This window comes from Procambarus clarkii, chromosome 39 (assembly GCF_040958095.1).
Source record: "Procambarus clarkii isolate CNS0578487 chromosome 39, FALCON_Pclarkii_2.0, whole genome shotgun sequence".
Lineage (NCBI taxonomy): Eukaryota > Metazoa > Arthropoda > Malacostraca > Decapoda > Cambaridae > Procambarus > Procambarus clarkii.
The window spans coordinates 24,410,829-24,435,539 of record NC_091188.1 but is presented as its reverse complement, the minus strand read 5'-3'; the positions used below and the strand labels follow the sequence as shown (position 1 = coordinate 24,435,539).

The window sequence follows — 24,711 nt, the reverse complement described above, 5'->3', positions numbered from 1 at the left end:
TGAACCCATATGCTGCCTGAACCCACATGCTGCCGGAGCCAACATGCTGCTAGAGTCCACATGCTGTCTGGAGCCCACATGCTGCCAGAGCCCACATCCTGTCTAGAGCCCACATGCTGCCTGGAGTCCACAAGCTGCCTGGAGCCCACATGTTGCCTGGAATCCACATATGCTGCCAGGAACTCACATACTGCCTGAAACCCACTTGCTTTCTGGAGCTCACATTTTGTCTGGAGCCCACATGCTGCCTGGAGACCACATGCTGCCTGAAGCCCACATGCTGCCTGGAAACCACATATTCTGGACGCCACATGCGGGCTGGAGCCCACGTGATACCTGGAGCCCTCATGCTGTCTGGAGACCACATGCTACCTGGAGCCCACATACTGCTTGGAACCCACATATTCTGGAGCCCACCTGATGTTTGCATCCCACATACTGCCTGGTGCCCAAAATTCTTCCTGGAGCCCACATGCTACCTATAGCCTACATGCTGCCTGGAGACCACTTGCTGCCTGGAGCTAACATGCTGCCTGGAACCCACATGCTGCCTGGAACCCACATGCTGCCTGGAGCTCAAATGCTGCCTGAAGCCAACATGTTGCCGCAGCCCAAATTCTGCGTGGAGCCCACATGCTGCGTGGAGCCCACATGCTGCGTGGAGCCCACAATGTGCCTGAAGCACACATGCAGCCTGGAGCATAAATGCTGCCTGAAGCTCACATGCTGCCTGAATCCTACTTCCTGTCTGGAGCACACTTGATACCCGGAGCCCACTTGCTGTCTGGTGCCTACTTGCTGCCTGGAGCCAAAATGCTGCCTGCAGCCCACATGCTGCCTGAAGCCTACTTGCTGCCTTAAGCCTACTTGCTACCTGAAACCCACATGCTGCCTGAAGCCTACTTGCTGCTTAGAGCAAACTTGCTGCCAGGAGACCACATGATTCCTGGAGCCCACATGCTTACCGAACCCTACATACTGCCTGGAGCCTTATGCTGCCTAAAGCCCACATGGTGCGTGAAGCCCACATGCTGCCTGGAGCCCACTTGCTCCCTGGAGCCCACATGCTGCCTATAGCCAACTTGCTGCCTGGAGCCCACATGCTACCTGTAGCACACTTGCAGCCTGGAACCCACATGCACCTTGAAACCCACGTGCTGCTTGGAGCCCACATGCTGTCTGGAGGCCACATGCTGCCTGGAGCCCACTTGCTACCAGCTGGAGCCCACATGCTACCTGGAGCCCTCGTTCTGCCTGGAGCCCACAATGTGCCTGAAGCCCACATGCTGCTCAGCCCACATTCTGCCAGAGCCGACATGTAGCCAGAGTCCACATGCTGTCTTGAGCCCACATGCTGCCAGAGCCCACATGCTGTCTAGAGCCCACATGTTGCCTGAAGTTCACATGTTTCCTGGAGCCTACATGTTGCCTGGAGTCCACATGCTGCCTGGAACCCACATGCTGCCTGAAACCCACTTGATTTCTGGAGCTCACATTTTGTCTGGAGCCCATATCTGTCTGGAGCTCACATGCTACCTGGAGCCCACATGCTGCCTGGAGGCCACATGCTGCCTGGAGCCCACATGCTGCTTAGAACCCACATATTATGGTGCGCACCTGCTGCCTGGAGCCCACATACTGCCTTGAGCCCAAAATTCTTCCTGGACACCACTTGCTGCCTGGAGACCACTTGCTGTCTGGAGACCACTTGCTGTCTGGAGACCACTTGCTGTCTGGAGACCACTTGCTGTCTGGAGACCACTTGCTGTCTGGAGACCACTTGCTGTCTGGAGACCACTTGCTGTCTGGAGCCAACATGCGGCCTGAAACCCACATGCTGCCTTGATCCCAGATGCTACCTGAAGCCCACATGCTGCCTTGAGCCCACATGCTGCGTAGAGCCCACATGCTGTCAGGAACCCACATGCTGCCTGGAACCAACGTGCTGCTTGGAGCCCACATGCTGCCTGGACCCCACAGGCTGCCTGGACCCCACAGGCTGCCTGGACCCCACAGGCTGCCTGGACCCCACAGGCTGCCTGGAGGCCACATGATGCGTGGAGCCCACTTGCTGCCAGCTGGAGCCCACACGCTGCCTGGAGCCCTTCTTCTGCCTTTAGCCCACAATGTGCCTGAAGCCCACATGCTGCTGAACCGAAATGCTGCTGAGCCCACATTCTGCCAGAGCCGACATGCTGCCAGAGTCCACATGCTGTCTGGAGCCCACATGCTGCCAGAGCCCACATACTGTCTAGAGCCCACATGTTGCCTGGAGTTCACATGCTGCCTGGAGCCCACATGTTGCCTGGAGTCCACATGCTGCTTGGAACCCTCGTGCTGCTTGCAGCCCACATGCTTCCTAGAGCCTAAATGTAGCCTGGAGCCCACATGCTGCCTAGAGCCCACATGCTGCCTGGAGCCAACATGCTGCCAGAAGCCCTCTTGCTTCCTGGAGCTCACATTTTGCCTGGAGCCCACATACTGCCTGGACCCCAAATTCTGCCTGATGCCTACATGCTGCCTGAAGCCCACCTACTGCCTGGAGCACACTTGCTGCTTGGAACCCACAATCTGCCTAAGCCTACATCCGGCCTGGAGCCCAAATTCTGCCTGAAGCCCACATGCTGCCTTAAGCCCACTTGCTGCCTGAAGCACACTTGTTGTTTGGAGCCCACATTCTGCCTGAAGCCCACTAGCTGCCTGGAGTACACATGCTGCCTGAAGCTCACTTGCTGCCTGGAGCCCTCATGCTGCCTGAAGCCCACATGCTTCGAGGAGCTCACGATGTGCCTGACGCACACATGCTGCCTGGAGCCCACTTGCCGCCTGAAGCCCACATGCTGCCTGCAGCCCAAATTCTGTCGGAAGCCCACATTCTGACTGAAGCCCACCAGGTGCCTGGAGTCCACATACTGCCTGAAGCTCACTTGGTGCCTGGAGCCCACATGCTGCCTGGAGACCGCATGCTGCCTGGAGCCCACATGGTGCCTGGAGCCCACTTGCAGCCTGGATCCCACATGCTGCCTGGAATCCACATGCTGTGTGGAGTCCAAATGCTGCCTGGAGCTCAAATGCTGCCAGGAACCCACATGCTTACCGAAGCCTACATGCTGCCTGGAGCCTTATGCTGTGTGGAGCCCACATGTTGCGTGAAGCCTACATGCTGTATGGAGCCCACATGCTCCCTGGAGCCAACATGCTGCATGGAGCCTACTTGCTGCCAAGAGCCCATATGCTGCCTGGAGCACACTTGCAGCCTGCAACCCACATGCTGCCTGGAACCCACATGCTGCGTGGAGCCCAAATGCTGGCCGGAGCCCACATGCTGCATGGAGCACACATGTTGCCTGAAGCCCACATTCTGCATGAAGCCCACTTGCTGCCTGGAGCCCAAATACTGCCTGAAGCCCACATTCTGCATGAAGCCCACTTGCTGCCTGGAGCCCATTTCCTTCCTGAAGCCCACTTGCTGCCTAGAGCCCACAAGGTCCCTGGAACACACATGCGGCCAGGAGCTCACAAGGTGCCTGGATCCCATATGTTGCTTGGAGCCCAAATGCTACCTAGAGCTCATTTGCTGCCTGGAGCCCAAATGCTGCCTGGAGACCAATTGCTGAATGAAGCCCATATGCTGCATGAAGCCCACTTGCTGTCTCGAGCCCACTTGCTGCCTGGAGCCCACTTGCTGCCTGGAACCCTCATGCTGCCTGGAGCCCACATGCTCCCTAGATCCCACATGCTGCCTGGCGCTCACTTGCTGCCTGGAGCCCACATCCTGCCTAGAGCTCATTTGCTGCCTGGAGCCTACTTGCTGCTTGAGCCCACATGCTCCCTAGAGCTCACATGCTGCCTTAAGCCCACATATTTCCTAGAGCCCATATGCTGCGTGCAGCTCACATGCTCCCGAGAGCCCACATCCTGCCTGGAGCCCACTTGTTGCCTGGAGCCCACATGCTCCTTAGAAACCACATGTTGCCTGGAACCCACATGCTCCCTTGAGCCCATATGTTTTCTGGAGCCCACTTGCTGCCTTGAGCCCATTTGCTGCCTAGAGCCTATTGGTTCCTGGAGCCCACACGCTGCCTATAGCCCACTTCCGGCCTGGAGCCCACTTGCTGCCTGGAGCCCACTTGCTGCCAGGAGCCCACTTGCTGCCTGGAGCCCAATTGCTGCCTGGAGCCCACATGCGGCCTCAGCCCATATGCTGCCTAAAGCCCACATGCTAAATGGAGCCCACAATGTGCCTGAAACCTTCGTGCTGCCTAAGCCTACATGCTGCCTGAAGCCCACATGCTGCCTGAAGCCCACATGCTGCCTGGAGCCCACTTGCTACCTGGAGCCTACATGCTGTCTGGAGCCCACATGCTGCCAGAGCCCACATGCTATCTAGAGCCCACATGTTGCCTGGAGTTCACATATGGCCTGGAGCCCACATGTTGCCTGGAAATCACATGCTGCCTCGAACCCACATGCAGCCTGAAACCCACTTGCTTTCTGGAGCTCACATTTTGTCTGGAGCCCACATTCTGTCTGGAGCCCACATGCTACCTGGAGCCCACATGCTGCCTGGAGACCACATGCTGCCTGGAGCCCACATGCTGCTTGGAACCCACACATTCTATAGCGCACCTGCTGCCTGCAGCGCACATACTGCCTGGAGCCCAAAATTCTTCCTGGAGCCCACATGCTACCTGGAGCCCACATGCTGCCTGGAGACCACTTGCCGCCTGGAGCAAACTTGCTGCTTGGAACCCACATTCTGCCTGTAGCCCACAAGCTCCCTGGAGTCCACATGCTGCCTGAAGTTCTCTTGCTGCCTGCAGCCCACATGATGCGTGGAGCCCACAATGTGCCTGAAGCCCACATGCCACCTGGAGCCCAAATGCAGCCTGAAGCCTACATGCTGCCTTAAGCCCACTTCCTGCCTGGAGCCCACTTACTCCCTGGAGACCCACATGCTGCCTGGAGCCCACATGCTGCCTGAAGCCCACTTACTGCCTGGAACCCACTTGCTGCCTGGAGCCCACATGCTGCCTGGAGCACACTTGCAGCCTGCAACCATCATGCTGCCTGGAACCCACATGCTGCCTGGAGCCCAAATGCTGCCTGGATCCCACATGCTGCAAGGAGCCCACATGCTGCTTGGAGCCCACATGCTGCCTGGAGCCCAAATGCTGCCTGGAGCCCACATGCAGCATGGAGCACACATGTTGCCTGAAGCCCACATGCTGCCTGGAGCCCAAATACTGCCTGAAGCCCACATTCTGCATGAAGCCCACTTGCTGCCTGGAGCCCATTTCCTGCCAGAAGCCCACTTGCTGCCTATAGCCCACAAGGTGCCTGGAACCCACATGCGGCCTGGAGCTCACAAGGTGCCTGGATCCCATATGTTGCTTGGAGCCCATATGCTACCTAGAGCTCATTTGATGCCTGGAGCCCACAATGTGCCTGAAGCCACTTTCTGCCTGGAGCCCACTTGCTGCCTGGAGCCCACTTGCTGCCTGGAGCCCACTTGCTGCCAGGAGCCCACTTGCTGCCTGGAGCCCAATTGCTGCCTGGAGCCCACATGTTGCCTGCAGCCCACATGCTGCCTGAAGCCCACATGCTACCTGGAGCCCGCAATGTGCCTGAAACCCACGTGCTGCCTAAACCTACATGCTGCCTAAAGCCCACATGCTGCCTGAAGCCCACATGCTGCCTGGAGCCCACTTGCTGCCTGGAGCCCAAAAGCTTACTGGAGCCCACATGCTGCCAGGACCCCACATACTTCCTGGAGCCCACAAGTAGCCTGGAGCCCACATGCTGCCTGGAGCCCACTTGCTACCTGGAGCCTACATGCTGTCTGGAGCCCACATGCTGCCTGGAACCCACATGTTGCCTGGAGTCCACATGCTGCCTGAAACCCACATGCTGCCTGAAGCCCTCTTGCTTCCTGGAGCTCACATTTTGCCTGGAGCCCACATACTGCCAGGAACCATAATTCTGCCTGAAGCTCACAAGCTGCCTCAAGCCCATTTGCTGCCTGAAGCACACTTGCTGCTTGGAGTCAAAATTCTGCCTGAAGCCCACATGCTACCTGAAGCCCACTTGCTGCCTGAAGCCCACTTGCTGCCTGAAGCCCACATGCTGCCTGCAGCCCAAATTCTGCCTAAAGCCCACATTCTGCCTGAAGCCCACTAGCTGCCTGGAGTCCACATGCTGCCTGAAGCTCACTTGCTGCCTGGAGCCCACATGCTGCCTGGAGCCCACATGCTGCGTGGAGCCCACAATGTGCCTGAAGCCCACATGCAGCCTGGAGCCCAAATGCTGCCTGATGCCCACATGCTGCCTGAAGCCCACTTCCTGCCTGGTGCCTACTTGCTGCCTGGAGCAAACATGCTGCCTGCAGCCCACATTCTGCCTGAAGCACACTTGCTGCCTGGAGCCCACTTGCTACCTGAAACCCACATGCTGCCTGAAGCCTACATGCTGCTTCGAGCAAACTTGCTGCCTGGAGACCACATGCTTCCTAGAGCCTACATGCTTACCGAAGCCTACATGCTGCCTGGAGCCTTATGCTGTCTGGAGTCCACATGCTGCCAGAGCCCACATGCTGTCTAGAACCCACATGTTGCCTGGAGTTCACATGCTTCCTGGAGCCCACATGTTGCCTGGAGTCCACATGCTGCCTGGAACCCACGTGCTGCTTGGAGCCCACATGCTTCCTGGAACCTAAATGTTGCCTGGAGCCCACATGCTGCCTGGAGCCCCACTTGCTACCTGGAGCCTACATGCTGCCTGGAGCCCACATGCTACCTAGAGCCCACATGCTGCCAGAGCCCAAATGCTACCTGGAGCCAACATGCTGTCAGAGCGCACATGCTGTCTGGAGCCCACATGCTGCCTGGAGCTCACATTTTGCCTTTAGTCCACATGCTGCATGGAACCCACATGCTGCCTGAAGCCCTCTTGCTTCCTGGAGCTCACATTTTGCCTGGAGCCCACATACTGCCTGGAGCCCAAATTCTGCCTGAAACCTACATGCTGTCTGAAGCCCACTTGCTGCCTGGAGCACACTTGCTGCTTGGAGCCCACAATCTGCCTGAAGCCCACTTGCTGCCTGGAGCACACTTGCTGCTTGGAGCCCACAATCTGCCTGAAGCCCACATGCGGCCAGGACCCTAAATTCTGACTGAAGCCCACATGCTGCCTTAAGCCCACTTGCTGCCTGAAGTACACTTGTTGTTTGGAGCCAACATTCTGCCTGAAGCCCACTAGCTGCCTGCAGTCCACATGCTGCCTGAAGCTCACTTGCTGCCTGGAGCCCTCATGCTGTGGGATATTTGGGGCTTGAATCTGATTATTTAAATATTAATGTAGTAAATTAAATTACGAAGGACCACCCGCTTTTATAGTAGAGACGGAAATTGAGAATTTCTGATCATTAGATAATTCCTAGATGAACCAGTAACTATGGATAAAATACTAGAGAATATGATCATAGAAACAATTAATGGGCTGTATAATTAAATGAATCTAACCCTCAAACACCTACATTGGGGGGTTATTACTGGAGGTAAGTACGTCCAGGAACTAGTGTGGTTCGTTCACTAATCCAAATAATAATAATCTAATCCTATGAATTATAGTGAAACTAACGTCATTACCATAAATGGGAACATAGATTATAAGTATAGTAATGAGAGTCACAATAAACACATGTTAATCCTGAGGAATTCTGCATATAAATAATGGTAATAAATTCATGAATGAATATAAAGAATCTTAGCTTAAAGATGATTCCTTTAGGTAAGTCACGACGTTTCCTCTAATTCTCTGAACTCGGTTGGCTGACGAATGGGACGGATTAACATGGGAGAAGGCGGCAGGGAGAATTCTTCTCACGTGCTGCAAGACAAATATTTACAGTAGCAACTAATTTAACTACTGAATCTCTATATTCAAGAAATTGAGAGTTACAAGTGACAAATTTAATAACCTGTTATTAGATGTTATCGTGCGTCGTAACGGTCAATCACCCAGCTACTACAAAACACTTTACAAGATGCATCACATAAAGGGAATATACTTAGCTGAAAGGGCACTGTATAAGTTTTAAGATTGCCGAAATTCGCGTCCCCAGGCTCCGGCTAAGCCTATCCTGGATCGTGGCGCGCTTCACTGGCCGGTCACGTGTAGTCAAGAACCAGGTTAGAGAGGTTCCTTATCTGACACCAGCACCAGTTGAAGATATTATCTGCAAGGTTATTCACGCCTCACAGTGGCGGCTTTCATCTGGGGATGGATAACGTCTACCCTAATGGCTGGGCAATGGCGTCTCCTTGTGAGTACGGTATGAGCAGGTCTGCCTCCGAGCGGCTCTCCACGTGTACTGTAAGCTTCCTCAACCCACGCCGCGTCCCGCGTTCATAAAACAAATTATTGTCACGAACATTAATATTTCTCGCATTTACGCTTGAAATGTTGAAGACTGGACGGGTTTATTATTTAGAAGAGGAAAATATTATTATTTGCCAATTTAGAGATAGTAAATATATAAGGGAGAGGAATTAATGTCTCCCCATGGCATTCACTGGTGACGTTAACTTTTATTACTAGACAATCGCTATGACTCCAACGCTCTATTCGGCTTTTAGTTGGAGGTCAAATCATCGGTAATTAGTTATCATACAGAATGCCTTAGTTAAAGAGAATCGAATTTAATTCTCACATACATTGGATATAATGTGTTTATTGTAATGAAATCTGACGCAATACTGGCGTCGGGTGACGCCAGTATGGTGACGTCGGGTGTATGTTAGTACACACATAACGAACGTCCCGGATTTATCAAGGACTTACAAGAACTTGAGTCTTGCTATTTACATGTCAAATGAAACATGTTGCATGTAGCCTACAGAATATTTATAGAATTTAACTCCCCCAATTTAAACTAACAGAATTTACGGTGATGCGATATCCTGGGTCATAGTGACATGTAATGTTTTGTTACGTGATATCACATCGTAGCATCATCATAGTTATCTCAGTGGGAAGTGAAGGAAATTACTCTTGTTCAGAGTTGTAATAGGCTTGCAAATTCCGCCTACATTGTTGAGCAGCAGCTCTAGTGGGGCGGTTGCTTGGAGGAACAGAATCATTGTCTTCTGAAATTACTGGGGAAACTGGATCTGGCTGATATTCTTGCTCAGTCAGTTCAAGGGGAATCAGCTTCTCTAAAGTTTTTAGAGTAGTGTTGCCTCGGCATAAAACTTTGACTACTCTTAGGACACCATGTCGATCTGGATGAATGGTAACAATTTTACCTATAGGCCACTCTGACCTTGGTCCATCACTGTCGACAAGTACTAGGTCTCCTGGCTTTAATTGCACCTTATTGTAAGGACTCGAAGCTCCGTAGTGGTACTCTCGTAGAGCTGTGAGATACTCTCGAGTCCACACCTCATTCCACCTGTTAATAACTCTAGAAAGATGCTGGTAGCTTTCCACCAAGTCTCCTCTGGTCACATGTGACGGGTCTACAGGGTCCTCTTCGGCTAAAGGGATGAGAGGGCTCAGTAGACCTCCATGGATCAAGTGAGAGGGGCTCAGAGGTTCTCTCTGGGTAAAATCATCAGACAGGTAGGTGATTGGGCGGTTATTGACTCGCGCCTCGATTTCCACAACAATGGTTTGGAGTTCTGAGTAACTGACCTTTTGTCGGTGTAAAGTTTTCCTTAGACACTTCTTGACTGTGCCTACCATTCGCTCATAGAACCCACCTTGCCAAGGGGCTCTCGGTGCTATGAATTAATTGTCCAGTGACATTGTCTTCTCTGTAAGACTGACTGTACTTCTGGGTGGTTCCAGACTTCTCGCAAACAACTTTCTCCTGCCACAAAATTAGATCCGTTGTCCGATATCATTAATTTAGGACACGGTCGGCGGGCAGCAAATCTGCGGAAAGCTTGAATGAAAGCTTCAGCACTCATGTCTGGAGTGACCTCTAAGTGTACGCCTCTGGTTGTAGCACATGTAAAGAGACAAATGTACGCCTTCACTGGTATATTATCTGGGTTACCAGTGAGGAGTAAGGCTCCTGTATAATCAACACCAGTGGTTTCGAAAGGACGAAGATGAACCACTCGCTCTTCTGGGAGTGGTGGAGGTCCTGGGTAAGGACATACTCTAGCGTCGTATCTCTTACAGATTACACAAGATTTAATAATTGTCTTAACAGTCTGACGACCTTGAGGAAGCCAGTACTTTTGTCTAAGGTCGGTGAGAGTATCTAAAACTCCACCATGTAGGGTACCATATTGATGGTGATGTAAGACAAGAAGTTTAGTGATGATGTGGTGACGAGGTAAAAGAATTGGATTCTTAGTGTCTAAGTCAATCTTTGCATGTAGCAAACGTCCTCCACATCGTAATATGTTATGAGTGTTGGCATCATACCAGACGCCTAGAGATTCAGTCAATTTATCTGGAAGATTCTCAAATTCGCTTCCGTATGTCTCTTGCTGTGCACGCTTGATCCAATAGTGGATAGGATTGGGAAATCTATGTCGAATTCCTACTTTAGCAAGGAAATCAAACACGTGCGCAGTCACTCGTAACAATTTACTTAAGTTAGAATAATGATGAGGATCAATGGCTAATATTCGCTGAGGCTCTGGTTCCTCCATGGGAGTGGTGATATTGGTCACTATGACTTGTGACTTTTGTTTGGGCCACTGACCACCAACAAGCCATGAAGGTCCATTGAACCACAGCGAAGACTTGACAAGTTGTTTTAATGTCAATCCTCTTGATAAATAATCCGCAGGATTGTCCTTAGTAGGGACATGTCTAAACTTATATCCATCAGATAAATCATGAATCTCCCTGACGCGATTGCTGACGTAGGGAGTTTTGTTGTTATTGTTTCTTACCCATTGTAAGACTGCCTCGTTGTCTGACCACACTACAATCTCACCAAAGTGGATATTATTGAGTGTCTTTGTCAGGCAATGAGCCAATCTTACTCCCACTAGCAATGCAGTCAACTCCATCTGAGGTAAAGATCTCTTCTTGATGGGAGCAACTCTTGCTTTTGATGTGAGTAAAATTGATTGAGCACTGTTAACTAAATAGGCTGCTGCACCATATGCTTTGCCAGAGGCATCGCAAAAAACGTGCAAATCGGTGGGTAAGTTTGGTCCTGAAGCATTACGAGGAAATTTCAAAACGCCTAACTGATTAAAATCCGTTGAGAGTATTTGCCATTTGGCTTGTAACTCACTTGATAACGGATCATCCCATCCCATATGTTTCTGCCAGCACTCCTGCATTAGGAGTTTGCCCCTTATTAATATAGGACTAAGTAGGCCTAAAGGGTCAAATGATTGACTGACAAATGAGAGCAGTGTTCTCATGGTAAGGGTTGAATTATCAGTTTGCACTGACTTGACATTCATCTCGTCAGTGCTGGTGTTCCATTCCACGCCTAGAACCTTTAATTGACTGGGTACCTGATAATCTGGAAATTCTTTCTCGATTACCTGGTTAAGCAGTTTATTATTTGAGGCCCATGACTGTAGTGGCATATTGGCTCCTAACAGTTCACGGTTAGCCTCATGGTAGATTTCTACCAGATCAGCTTGATCATTAGTTGTCCCCTGGAAATTGTCGACATTCAAGTTGTCGCTAATGGTTGCCTTATAAGGGCTGTCTGATTTCCTCAAATGCGTGTCTAATGTTGCTTGCAAAAGAAACGGTGAGGACGTAGCACCAAATAATACGGAGGCAAACCGATAGGTGATTACTTCACTGTTAGGATCCAGTGGATCCTTGAACCAGAGGAATTTTGTGTAGTCACGATCTTCCTCCTGCAATCCTACTCGGAGAAAGGCTTTGCTGATGTCAGCTGTATAGGCAAAAATGCCTGTGCGAAATCGTAACAACACGTCATGTAGCCTTTGTGTTAGGCTAGGTCCCGTTTGGAGACAATCATTTAAAGACACACTGCTCGGCTTTACTTTAGCACTGCAGTTAAAGACAATACGAATAGGTGTTGTCAATGAGTCTTTCACCACAACATGGTAAGGTAAATAATGACCTGTTTTCCGGTCATCGTGTTCAACAACTTCAATGAACTTATTGTTAAGTTGTTGTTGGATAAGTTGATGGTACAGGTTTAGTTTGTCTGGCTGCTTCTGCAGTCGTGTTAATTGAGACTGCAATTGTAAGGCTGCCATAAAATAATTCACTGGAAGTTGTGGATGATCTAACTTCCATGGGAGTCTTACCCAGTATTGTTTATTTGAGTAGACAACTGTATCCAGATATTGCTGGTAAGTCCATGTATCATCAGGACTTGGTTGCTCAGGGATGATGCCTAACGTGTCTAAATCCCACAAACGATGTATTGGTGGGTCAGACTCTATGTCCTCGGCTATTTCCCTGAAGCGTAGGGGTGACTGTTCTAAGCCTAGTCACGCCACAATTACATTATTGGATTGTTGGTTTGTGGACGCTGGACCTTGTCTGAAAAGCACTGGTCCTGTGAGCAATTTGCCCCCTGCGGACGACAACAAATTCATACCATGTTGCCTAGTGCATCCAGTTATAAACTTGTAATAATGATCCGCGCCTATTAGTATTCCAATATCTGTGAGGCAGTCAGAATTTATTTTATGATATGCTAGCCTCATGCGGTTTCGTTTAAGGTGTCTCGCAGTGCGAGCTAATCCTGTGACCTGCAGGTCCGTAGGAATCTTATCCACTACTACCGCATGGATTGGGCTAGTAGAAGATCCTAATCTAACTAATACTTTAACTACCTTGTAGTCACGAGGTCCACTATTTGACAGGAAACCAGAAATGTTTAACCTCACACTTTTGGCAGGTTTTAATTTTAACTCATCTACCAACTGTTGTGTAATGAAGGTTTTCTGTGAACCTTGGTCAAAAAGACCCCTAGTGTTAATTCTAGATCTTCGGTTTATTAGTTTAAGTTGAGCTGTAGGCAAAGTAGTATGATTGCCTGACTCAGTAGCAAGTACATTTACTTCGTGATGTACTTTACAATATTGCACTGCAGTAGAATTAGTAGAATTCTCTCCAGTGGTCATGGTTGGTGTAGAAGATTTTCTACATAAGGCGTAGTGGTGTACACCTTGGTTACAACGGTTGCAGGTACGTAGCGGTACTGCACATTTCTTGGGATCATGAGAGCCCATGCACTTGGTGCACTTGTGCAATTCCTGTAACCTTTTAACCCTAACATTATAAGTAGGATAAACAGAGCATTGGTAAGTGGTGTGTTCCTGATTGCAGAACAGACACTTTCTCTGGTTAATAGACTTAGTCTCTTTAGTAGACAAGTCATTGGTTATCTCTGAAGGAGATACTGAATATGTACCTACATTTCCACTTCTTTTCCTAGTGGATGGAGTAGGTTTGGATTTATATTTATTAGACTTACTCTGAGTCTGTTTAGGTTTGACTGAAATATCAGCATTAGTTGGCTTAGACTCAGGTTTAATTTTGTCATGAGTCTTCAACCTGTTAACTGTGATCCTCAACCCCTCGAAAATTTGATCGAGAGTAAGAAACTCAGTATTATAATGTGAGCAGAGCTCTGTCAAGACATTTCGAGGTAATTTCCTCTGTAATAGTAGCTTGATAGACCATTCAGAAGCAGGTATATTAACTTTAGTATCTAAGGCCTTTACTAGAGACTCTACTTCTAGTCTGAAGCTTTGAAGTGACTCTGGTCTACTGTTTGGTGCATTCAGATCTAGCAATTGATAATAGAGGGTAGCTATACTTAACTCTTGGTTGCAATAGTTCAACTTCAGGAGTTTTATAGCTTCCTCATAATTACTCTCATTAAGAGTAAGGTTATGGATGACCTTTTTAGCCTCTCCTGTGAGAAGACTAAGTAGGTATGAAAATTTAGAAACCTTGTCTAGAGACTGTTTCTTATGGATGCGAACTTCAAAGGAAGTCCAAAAATTGTCCCAATTTTCTGTATCTAATCCTGAAAATGTAGGCAAGTCTAGAGTAGGTAAACGAACCTCGGGTAAGTGATTATTCAAGTGAGACCCATTGTTACTGGTATTGGATCCAGATTGTTTGGCTAATTTAGATTTAGCCTGATAATTCTATCTTGAGTCTCATCTTCATACTGGGAGATGTCGTCTACAATTTGACTTGCTTCCTCAGGATCAGTTTCTACAGTATTTAGCAGATCAAGATAAGATTGACCTGCAGATCTGACTTGATCAAATTTCAGATCAGCCAATCTAACTGATGTCTCTAAGTGATAAGAGTCAATGGGAGTATCTTTAGTTAAGCCCTCAGCCTTATTAATTAATCTGGTCAAATGACCTTTAAGGCCAATGTAGGTTCTCCTCAATTGCTCAGGAGTAGCCATGTTGGGCTTAGGTTCAAACTTCACAGTGTTAGTATATGTATTACTAATGAAGCTTGGGTACTTGTTCATTAGTGAATAAGTAACATTAATTGTAGCCTAATTTAAGGTGACTACTTTATATTTTACCTCACTTGAGGTTGAATGTACCTACCTAACAACAAATAGCTAGATATTTTGTGTACTGTCTGAACTTCACCATTAGTTCTCGTCCGGTTAGCTCTTCTATATCACCATCAGAGTTAATGGGGATTATCTAGCAATACACAAAATAGATACACAAAATAATGCATTACAAGAGAAATATTATGGAGACACTCCAATCAGAGTTATCTCAAAAATTAATCCCACCCTGTATAGGGTCAGCACAAATAATATAATACATACAACACTGACTAGCTTAGATCTAGTCGTAATAATTCCTAACTAAGAACTATAAAGTTATTTAGTCTGGGCTTGTACCAAATTCAGCACAATCTCAGCCTAAATTCTACCTAATAACATGGGTAAAGATTATTGTGGTGCAGTAAGGTGAATATAGTTGTGCTGTATTTTTGTTTTTTTTGTTTTATAAGAGTGCTCTGGCACACACAGGTGAACAATTATGCACAGTTAAGTTTGGCTTGCTAGCCACTGCCGTTTGTGATGGTTGATGGTGTTAATTAACTTGTCAACCACATGCAACCTAGATTCCCCTGACAAGTGTACACCATCTCTGGTCAGGTTCTGTCTGTAAGGTCTGGCTGTAAATTGGATATATGTGGCATCCAATCTCACTCGTTTTTTTCAGCCTGAAATTTATGTACTTAGCAGCTCTCAGGTAGTATTCTGGGGTTACTCCCCAACGATTATTTTGACTTGGTTGGCGAGGTTCCACTAATGTGAATACTACTGATTCACTGATGAGCTTGAAAAAAGAAATTATGGCTTTGAGGTGTTTGATCACCTCAGCTGGATGACGAGTGGGGTGGATGTCATTACCACCTAAGTATATAATGGTTAGATGGTGAGGCCACTCTAACGCAGGTGTTAGGGTGGGGTTATTGTAAAAGTTGTGAGCTGTTGCTCCTGGTGACCTAAAGATTCTCACCTCTGTGTGAGGTATAGGTCTAAGTGTTGTGGGTAATTGACTATGACCCACTAAAGCTACCTTATACATGAGGTGAAAGTAGCAATATGTTAGTGTGATCTAGGCTAACTGATGTGTTACACTGTTAGTTGACACAATTAATTAAATAGTTAGTCTAGCTTCTATCACACAAGGATTAGTTATTAATGATTAATATTTTAATTATAAATTTAATGCCTATCCGGTTCGATAAGGACCATAATGTGGGATATTTGGGGCTTGAATCTGATTATTTAAATATTAATGTAGTAAATTAAATTACGAAGGACCACCCGCTTTTATAGTAAAGAGGGAAACTGAGAATTTCTGATTATTAGATAATTCCTAGATGAACCAGTAACTATGGATAAAATACTAGAGAATATGATCATAGAAACAATTAATGGGCTGTATAATTAAATGAATCTAACCCTCAAACACCTACATTGGGGGGTTATTACTGGAGGTAAGTACGTCCAGGAACTAGTGTGGTTCGTTCACTAATCCAAATAATAATAATCTAATCCTATGAATTATAGTGAAACTAACGTCATTACCATAAATGGGAACATAGATTATAAGTATAGTAATGAGAGTCACAATAAACACATGTTAATCCTGAGGAATTCTGCATATAAATAATGGTAATAAATTCATGAATGAATATAAAGAATCTTAGCTTAAAGATGATTCCTTTAGGTAAGTCACGACGTTTCCTCTAATTCTCTGAACTCGGTTGGCTGAGGAATGGGACGGATTAACATGGGAGAAGGCGGCAGGGAGAATTCTTCTCACGTGCTGCAAGACAAATATTTACAGTAGCAACTAATTTAACTACTGAATCTCTATATTCAAGAAATTGAGAGTTACAAGTGACAAATTTAATAACCTGTTATTAGATGTTATCGTGCGTCGTAACGGTCAAGCACCCAGCTACTACAAAACACTTTACAAGATGCATCACATAAAGGGAATATACTTAGCTGAAAGGGCACTGTATAAGTTTTAAGATTGCCGAAATTCGCGTCTCCAGGCTCCGGCTAAGCCTATCCTGGATCGTGGCGCGCTTCACTGGCCGGTCACGTGTAGTCAAGAACCAGGTTAGAGAGGTTCCTTATCTGACACCAGCACCAGTTGAAGATATTATCTGCAAGGTTATTCACGCCTCACAGTGGCGACTTTCATCTGGGGATGGATAACGTCTACCCTAATGGCTGGGCAATGGCGTCTCCTTGTGAGTACGGTATGAGCAGGTCTGCTTCCGAGCGGCTCTCCACGTGTACTGTAAGCTTCCTCAACCCACGCCGCGTCCCGCGTTCATAAAACAAATTATTGTCACGAACATTAATATTTCTCGCATTTACGCTTGAAATGTTGAAGACTGGACGGGTTTATTATTTAGAAGAGGAAAATATTATTATTTGCCAATTTAGAGATAGTAAATATATAAGGGAGAGGAATTAATGTCTCCCCATGGCATTCACTGGCGACGTTAACTTTTATTACTAGACAATCGCTATGACTCCAACGCTCTATTCGGCTTTTAGTTGGAGGTCAAACCATCGGTAATTAGTTATCATACAGAATGCCTTAGTTATAGAGAATCGAATTTAATTCTCACATACATTGGATATAATGTGTTTATTGTAATGAAATCTGACGCAATACTGGCGTCGGGTGACGTGAGAATTCTAGCCTACTGCACAGATGAAATTATTAGTACATGAGAATTCTACGTGTTGTTAATTTTACTTACTACAATAATTAATAGAGTTAGTAATAAGTAATGAGAATACAACAGTGTTGTATTCGGTGTAGGAAATATCCAACACATGCTGCCTGGAGCCCACATGCTGCGAGGAGCTAACAATGTGCCTAAAGTCCGCATGCTGCCTGGAGCCCAGATGCAGCCTGAAGCCCACTTCCTGCCTAGAGCACACTTGATACACGGAGCCCACTTGAAGCCTGGTGCCTACGTGCTGCCTGGAGCGAACATGCTGCCTGCAGCTCACATGCTGCCTGAAGCCCACTTGCTGCCTGCAGCCCACTTGCTGCGAGGAGCTAACAATGTGCCTAAAGCCCACATGCTGCCTGGAGCCCATTTCCTGCCTAGAGCACACTTGATACACGGAGCCCACTTGAAGCCTGGTGCCTACGTGCTGCCTGGAGCGAACATGCTGCCTGCAGCCCACATGCTGCCTGAAGCCTACTTGCTGCCTGGAGCAAACTTCCTGCCTGGAGACCACATGCTTCCTACAGCCTATATGCTGACCGAAGCCTACATGCTGCCTGGAGCCTTATGCTGCCTGGAGCGCACATGCTGCGTGAAGCCCACATGATGCCTGGAGCCCACTTGCTCCTTGGAGCCCACATGCTGCCTGGAGCCCACGTGCTGCCTGAAGCCCACATGCTGCCTTGAGCCCACTTGCTGCCTGGAGCCCACATGCTGGTTGGAGCACACTTGCAGCGTGGAACCAACATGCTGCCTGCAGCCCACATGCTACGTGGAGCCCACAATGTGCCTGAAGTCTACATGCTGCCTGAAGCCCACTTCCTGCCTGGAGCACACTTGATTCCCGGAGCCCACTTACTGCCTGGTGCCTACTTGCTTCCTGGAGCCAACATGCTGCCTGCAGCCCACATGCTGCCTGAAGCCCACTTGCTGCCTGGAGCACACTTGCAACCTAGAGTCCACATGCTGCCTGAAGCTCACTTGCTGCCTGGGGTCCACATGCTGCGTGGAGCCCACAATGTGTCTGAAGCCCACATGCTGCCTGGAGTCCAAATGCTGCCTGAAGCCCACGTGCTGCCTGAAGCCCACTTCCTGCCTGGAGCACACTTGATACCCGGAGCCCACTTGCTGCCTGGTGCCTACTTGCTGCCTGGAGCCAACATGCTGCCTGCAGCCCACTTGCTACCTGGAGCCCACATGCTTCCTGAAGCCTACTTGCTGCCTGGAGCAAACTTGCTGCCTGGAGACCACATGCTTCCTGGAGCCTACATGCTGCCTGGAGCCCAAATGCTGTCTGGAGCCCACATGCTGCCTGCAGAAGCCCACTTGCTGCCTGGAGCCCAATTGCTGTCTGGAACCCACATGCTGCCTGGAACCCACATGCTGCCTGGAGCCGAAATGCTGCCTGGAGCCCACATACTTCCAGGAGCCCACATGCTGCCTGGAACCCACGTGCTGCCTGGAGCCCACATGCTGACTCGAGCCCACATGCTGCCTGGTGCCCACATGCTGCCAGGAGCCCACATGTTGCCTGGAGCCCACATTCTGCCTGAAGCCCACTTGCTGCCTGGAGCCCATTTCCTTCCTGGAGCCCACTTGCTGTCTGGAGCCCACATGCTGCCTGGAGCCCCCAAGGTGACTGGAGCCCACATGCGACCTGGAGCCCACATGCTACCTGGAGCCCACTTGCTGCCTGGATCCCACATGCTGCCTGGAGCCCAAATGCTGCCTGGAGCCCACATGCTGCCAGGAACCTACGTGCTCCCTGGAGCCCACATGCTGCCTGGAGGCTAAATGCTTCCTGCATCCCAAATTCTGCCTGAAGCCCACATGCTGCCTGAAGCCCACTTCCTGCCTGAAGCACACTTGCTGCTTAGAGCCAACATTCTGCCTGAAGCCCACTTGCTGCCTGGAGTCCACATGCGGAGCTCACATGCTTCTAAGCCCACATGCTGCCAGAGCCAACATGCTGCAAGAGTCCACATGCTGTCTGGAGCCCACATGCTGCCAGAGCCCACATACTGTCTACAGCCCACATGTTGCCTGGAGTTCACATGCTGCCTGGAGCCCACATGTTGCCTGGAGTCCACATGCTGCCTGGAACCCACATGATGCCTGAAACCCACTTGCTTTCTGGAGCTCACATTTTGTCTGGAGCTCACATGCTGCCTGGAGCCCACATGCTGTCTTGAGCCCACATACTGCCTGGAGCCCAAAAATCTTCCTGGAGCCCACATGCTGCCTGGAACCCACATGCTGGCCTGAAGCCCACATGCTGCCTGGAGCCCACATGCTGCCTGGAGCCCACATGCTGCCCGCAGCCCAAATTCTTCCTGAATCCCACTTGCTGCCTGAAGCACACTTGCTGCTTGGAGCCCACATTCTCCCTGAAGCCCACTAGCTTCCTGGTGTGCACATGCTGCCTGAAGCTCACTTGCTGCCTGGAGCCCACATGCTGCCTTGAGCCCACATGCTGCGTGGATCCCACAATGGGCCTTAAGCTCACATGCTTCCTGGAGCCCAAATGCTGCCTGAAGCCCACATGCTGCCTGAAGCCCACTTCCTGCCTGGAGCACACTTGATACCCGGAGCCCACTTGCTGCCAGGTGCCCACTTGCTGCCTGGAGCCCACATGCTGCCTAGAGCCCATTTGCTGCCTGGAGCCTACTTGCTGCTTTAGCCCTCATGCTCCCTAGAGCTTACATGCTGCCTGAAGCCCACATGCTCCCTAGAGCCCACATGCGGCCTGGAGCCCATTTGCTGCCTGGAGCCCACATGCTCCCTAGATCCCACATGTTGCCTTGAACCCACATGCTCCCTAGAGACCACATGTTGCCTGGAACCCACATGCTCATTAGAGCCCACATGTTTCCTGGATCCCACTTGCTGCCTGGAGCCCACATGCTGCCCAGAGCCTCTTGGTTCCTGGAGCCCACATGCGGCCTGGAACCCACTTGCTTCCTGGAGCCCACTTGCTGCCTGCAGCCCACTTGCTGCCTGGAGCCCACTTGATGCCTGGAGCCCAATGGCTTCCTGGAGCCCAGATGCGGCCTGCAGCCCACATGCTACCTGGTGCCCACATGTCGCCTGGAGCCCACATGCTGGCTGGAGCCCAGATGCTGGCTGGAGCCCACTTGCTGCCTAGAACTCACATGTCTACCTAGAGCTCATGCTGCCTGGAGGCCAAAAGGTGCCTTGATCCCCCATGCTGCCTGAGGCCATAGGGTGCAGTGTGCCCATATAGCACAATGATTATAATTGTGCAAGTTGTGTATTAATTGTGCAGGTTATGTATTGATAGTTTTCTGCACATGTTGTATGATGATTGTTATTATGTATTGATCATATTCCTGCAAATTGTGTATTGTCTGTGCAAGTTGTGTATTAATTACATGTGTTTTGTAAGTGTAACTGTGTATTTCATGTATGTGTGCTAGTTATGTATTGATCATATTTTGTGCTAGTTGTGTATTGATTATATTTGTGCGTGTTGTGTATTAATTGTGTATGTGTTGTAATTTAATTGTACGTGTGTGAATTGTGTATTAATGCTAGTTGTGTATTTTACATATTTGAGCTAGTTGTGTATTGCATGTATTTTGTGCTGGAATATGTATTTGATTGTATTGATGCAAGTTGTGTAATAATTATGAAAGATGTGTAATAACTGTGCGATTTGTGTATTAATTGGGCATGTTGTTTGATTGTATATGGAGGAATTGTGTATTTGCGCCTGTTGTATATTGATTAACATTTGTGCAATTAGTACATTTATTTAGAAGTTTGGAGTGTATTAATTGTGCAAAGATGTGTATCAGTTCCACACGTTGATTATTAATTGTCCATGTTTTATAATCATCTTTGTGCGAAATGTGTATATATGCAAATTGTGATTTAATTGGTGATGTGGAACTGATTAAACTATTTTTCGCGCAAATTGTGTATATGTGTAAATTCTGTACAATGTTATCTGAAAAAAAAATCTTAATGAGCAATTGGGAAAGTGTATTTGGGTTATGTGTCTGTGTGTGTGGAGTTTTGTGAAAATTATGTTTATGTAATTGTGAAAATTTAATGAGAGTGCATTTTCGTTTGTATGAGTGTATAAGCAATTTGCTATATTTGTACAAACACCCTACTTGTGTAAATGTCATACTCTGAGTGGATATGCAGTATTTGTGTAACTGGTATATTTTTGTGTGCAACTGGCATATTTAGTATATAAATGGTATATTTGGTGTGTAAATGACATATTTTGTGAGTAAATGATATATTTCGTGAGTTATAAATTTTGCTTGTAAATATTATATTTTGTGTGAAAATGATATGTTTGTGCGTAAATGGCACATTTGCGTGGAAATGTCATACTTTGTGCGTTTTTATTTTTAAATTATGAATGTAGGTATATATAACTCTTAATATAACTAAAGAAGGACTAGCAAAGCTATGATATGTTGAGATAGGACAGGATAGGTGTAGTTAGGATAGGCTAGAATTGGATTGGGTCAGGGTTAGATTAGGATAGGATATGTTAGGATAGGATAGGATAGGGCAAGTTAGGTTTTGGATTGGAGCAGGACAGGATTAGGATAGGTTACTGTAGGGTTAGTTTAGACTAGGATAGATTAGGTTAGGATAGGACAGTTTTTTGGCTATGATTATCTTGAGATTATCTTGAGATGATTTCGGGGCTTTAGTGTCCCCGAGGCCTGGCCTCCACCCCCAGGAAGCAGCCCGTGACAGCTGACTAACACCCAGGTACCTATTTTACTGCTAGGTAACAGGGGCATAGGGTGAAAGAAACTCTGCCCATTGTTTCTCGCCGGCGCCTGGGATCGAACCCAGGACCACAGTATCACAAGCGCAGTGTGCTGTCCGCTCGGCCTACCGGCTCCCGGTCGTCCGGCTCCCGGTCGTCCGGCTCCCGGTCGTCCGGCTCCCGGTCGTCCGGCTCCCGGTCGTCCGGCTCCCGGTCGGCCGGCTCCCGGTCGGCCGACTCCCGGTCGTCCGGCTCCCGGTCGTCCGGCTCCCGGTCGTCCGGCTCCCGGTCGGCCGGCTCCCGGTCATGATAGGTAAGGATCTGATATGTGTATGGGTAGGTTTGGATAGATTGGATTTAGGCAGGGCAGAATTTCGATAGGTTAGTGTAGGGTAAGTTTAGACTACGATAGGTTAGGATAAGATAGAATTTTGGCTATGATAGGTAGGGATCTTAAGGAGTATGGGTAGGTTTAGATAAATTGGATTGGGGCAGGGCAGGATTAAGATAGGATAGGATAGTGTAGGATTGGTTTAGACTAGGATAGGATAGGTATAAATAGGGTAATTTGCGATATATTATTCGGAGTTGCTTAAATTATATATTAATCTCTTTGATTGTTAGGCATAAATATTATGGGTATTATCAACTGAACGATTATTGGGAGGAATGTACCCTTTATTTATTGCTAGAATATGACCGATAATTGAAAAAAAAGGGTTTAGGGTTCAACTAATTACACCTGTCTAAATAGAGGTGTCATTTATATAAAATGGGATTATTAACTATGGGTGTATATATGTACGTCTGTATATATACATACATGTATGTATGTATGAATGTATGTTTATATGTATGAATAAAATGTATGTGTTTGAATATAATACGGGTATTTAATAATAATTTGGACTTGCTTGAATAATAGGGTTACCTTGCTGATTGGTATGCATTAATATGAATTAACCGTATAAAATTTTAAGATAACTTGGGGTGAATGAGCAGTGGGGTTACTGAAATCTTGTGCTTAATACATTTTAGGAATTAATATGGTATAAATTACATCTCATTAATGGGGCTATGGTGGCAAAACAGGCTATTCTCTATGCATGTATGGGTTGTGGAGTATGTGTAGGTATGAATGTATGTATTTACGCCTGTTGGTTTAGAAACATGTTAGCTGATTTGTGTAGCAAGATTAGGATTTTTGAGGTTTGAGAGTGATTAAACTATGAATATAGTGGCGAACATCCTGGTGAGTTTCGATCAGCAGGATAGACGAATGGATGAACTGCGATGCGACATTTGCTCAGCTATTTGATAGATCGGAGTAAAGTTTACTAACCTATGAACACAGGTACTTATCTGCTCAGCTGCCAGATGTACGGTAACTACTAGTGGGTCATAGTTACAGTTATAGTTGTGTGTAAATCTAGAATGTAAGCTATTTAATATAAACTATTATTGTAAACTACTATTGGAAATGGGGACCCTGTATTGTTTGAAGCGTAGGTTGGATAAGTGTTACGGACCCGAGTCCATCGTCGGAGCACGGAGCAGTGACAACAACGCCATCTGTGAGTCCGCTCCCTGAAACCCCCTCCAAATGGACGACGCCATCTAGTGATGACGAGAGACGCCGGCAATACGTGCTGGATTCCTGTCTTAATCAGCTCATAACATAGCCGCCGCTGACCTCTAGTGAGGTGGCGCTTAGACAGCAACGCCATCTATGGAGTGAAGAGGTGGACGTTTGTGTCTAAGCTTGTAAGTGAGGTTCCCTAGAGCGTCCCAGTATTAATGACGTATCTGATTGCAGAGTCGACCTGGGACTGCTGTGTTGGACGATGGATCAGTCTACCCAAGGCAGCCAAGGTCTCTTCACCAGTCTGCTGAAGAAGCCGTGAGTCACCCCCGGACGAACTCTGTTGAGAGTGTAATAGCCTGCCTGAGGCGTGGCAGTGTCGGGTATCGCCTTATCCGGGGCTGGCTGGTGGAAGAGACTAGCCACTGTGATGCTGTGTGAGGAGAGTGACCAGCGAGTCACACGAGGCTCCTGGCTAGGGCTCGCAACCCTAAGTATCGGTCGTGGAGTGGCCTACACAGCGGAGCTGATTGGTACCTGCCAGCTACAGGCTGGATTGTGGTTGAAGGCCTCCACGACGAAGCACCCAGTGGGACTGTGATTTGGACTGGCCTGTGGCTAGGGTAGATTCGTCATAGAGTCATAGTGGATTCATCGTGGGCCATGGAAGAAGGAACCAGGGCTACCCAGAGTGAGCATCGTTGAGCATCCAGTGTCTTCAGGAGGAAGACGCAACTGTACATAAGTGTAGTAATAATCCCCGCGTGCGACTGTTATTTATTTATATATGGTGGTGGTAAATATATCAGAAAAACTGGAACATTTGTATCCCTCCCCCTTTAATTTAACTTGCGTTACTGGAATACCCCCCCTTGAAAGCCTCTACTAACTTGGGGCCGGATTCCCAAACTCTACTACCATCAGAGGAGAACCCAGTTGCGTCCCAGTAGGGCCGTAACAATAAGATTGAATCTCATACAACATACATATATATCCATCCAATTTCATACATATATATGAATGAGATAAGATGGAGAGAGAGAGAGAGAGAGAGAGAGAGAGAGAGAGAGGAGCTGCCTCGTACGCCCCAATAGGCCTTCTGCAGTTACCTTCATTCTTATATTTTTATTAC

General features: G+C 48.0%; 4 protein-coding genes across 4 annotated transcripts; all 4 read left to right on the top strand.

Annotated features, from left to right (window-relative positions):
• The first annotated feature begins 2,053 nt into the window (after positions 1-2,053).
• LOC138372635 (keratin-associated protein 9-3) lies at positions 2,054-2,614 on the top strand. The gene has a single exon (XM_069338131.1). It carries the CDS (start codon positions 2,054-2,056, stop codon positions 2,612-2,614), a length of 561 nt encoding a protein of 186 aa, XP_069194232.1.
• Positions 2,615-4,847: 2,233 nt separating this feature from the next.
• On the top strand, positions 4,848-5,666 carry LOC138372634 (mRNA decay activator protein ZFP36L3-like). Its single transcript, XM_069338130.1, has one exon. The coding sequence runs from the start codon at positions 4,848-4,850 to the stop codon at positions 5,664-5,666; it is 819 nt and encodes a 272-aa protein (XP_069194231.1).
• Positions 5,667-17,356: 11,690 nt separating this feature from the next.
• Positions 17,357-17,845, top strand: LOC138372633 (mRNA decay activator protein ZFP36L3-like). The gene has a single exon (XM_069338129.1). The coding sequence runs from the start codon at positions 17,357-17,359 to the stop codon at positions 17,843-17,845; it is 489 nt and encodes a 162-aa protein (XP_069194230.1).
• A 104-nt stretch (positions 17,846-17,949) lies between these two features.
• Positions 17,950-19,032, top strand: LOC123760437 (mRNA decay activator protein ZFP36L3-like). Its single transcript, XM_045746124.2, has one exon. The coding sequence runs from the start codon at positions 17,950-17,952 to the stop codon at positions 19,030-19,032; it is 1,083 nt and encodes a 360-aa protein (XP_045602080.2).
• Positions 19,033-24,711: the final 5,679 nt, after the last annotated feature.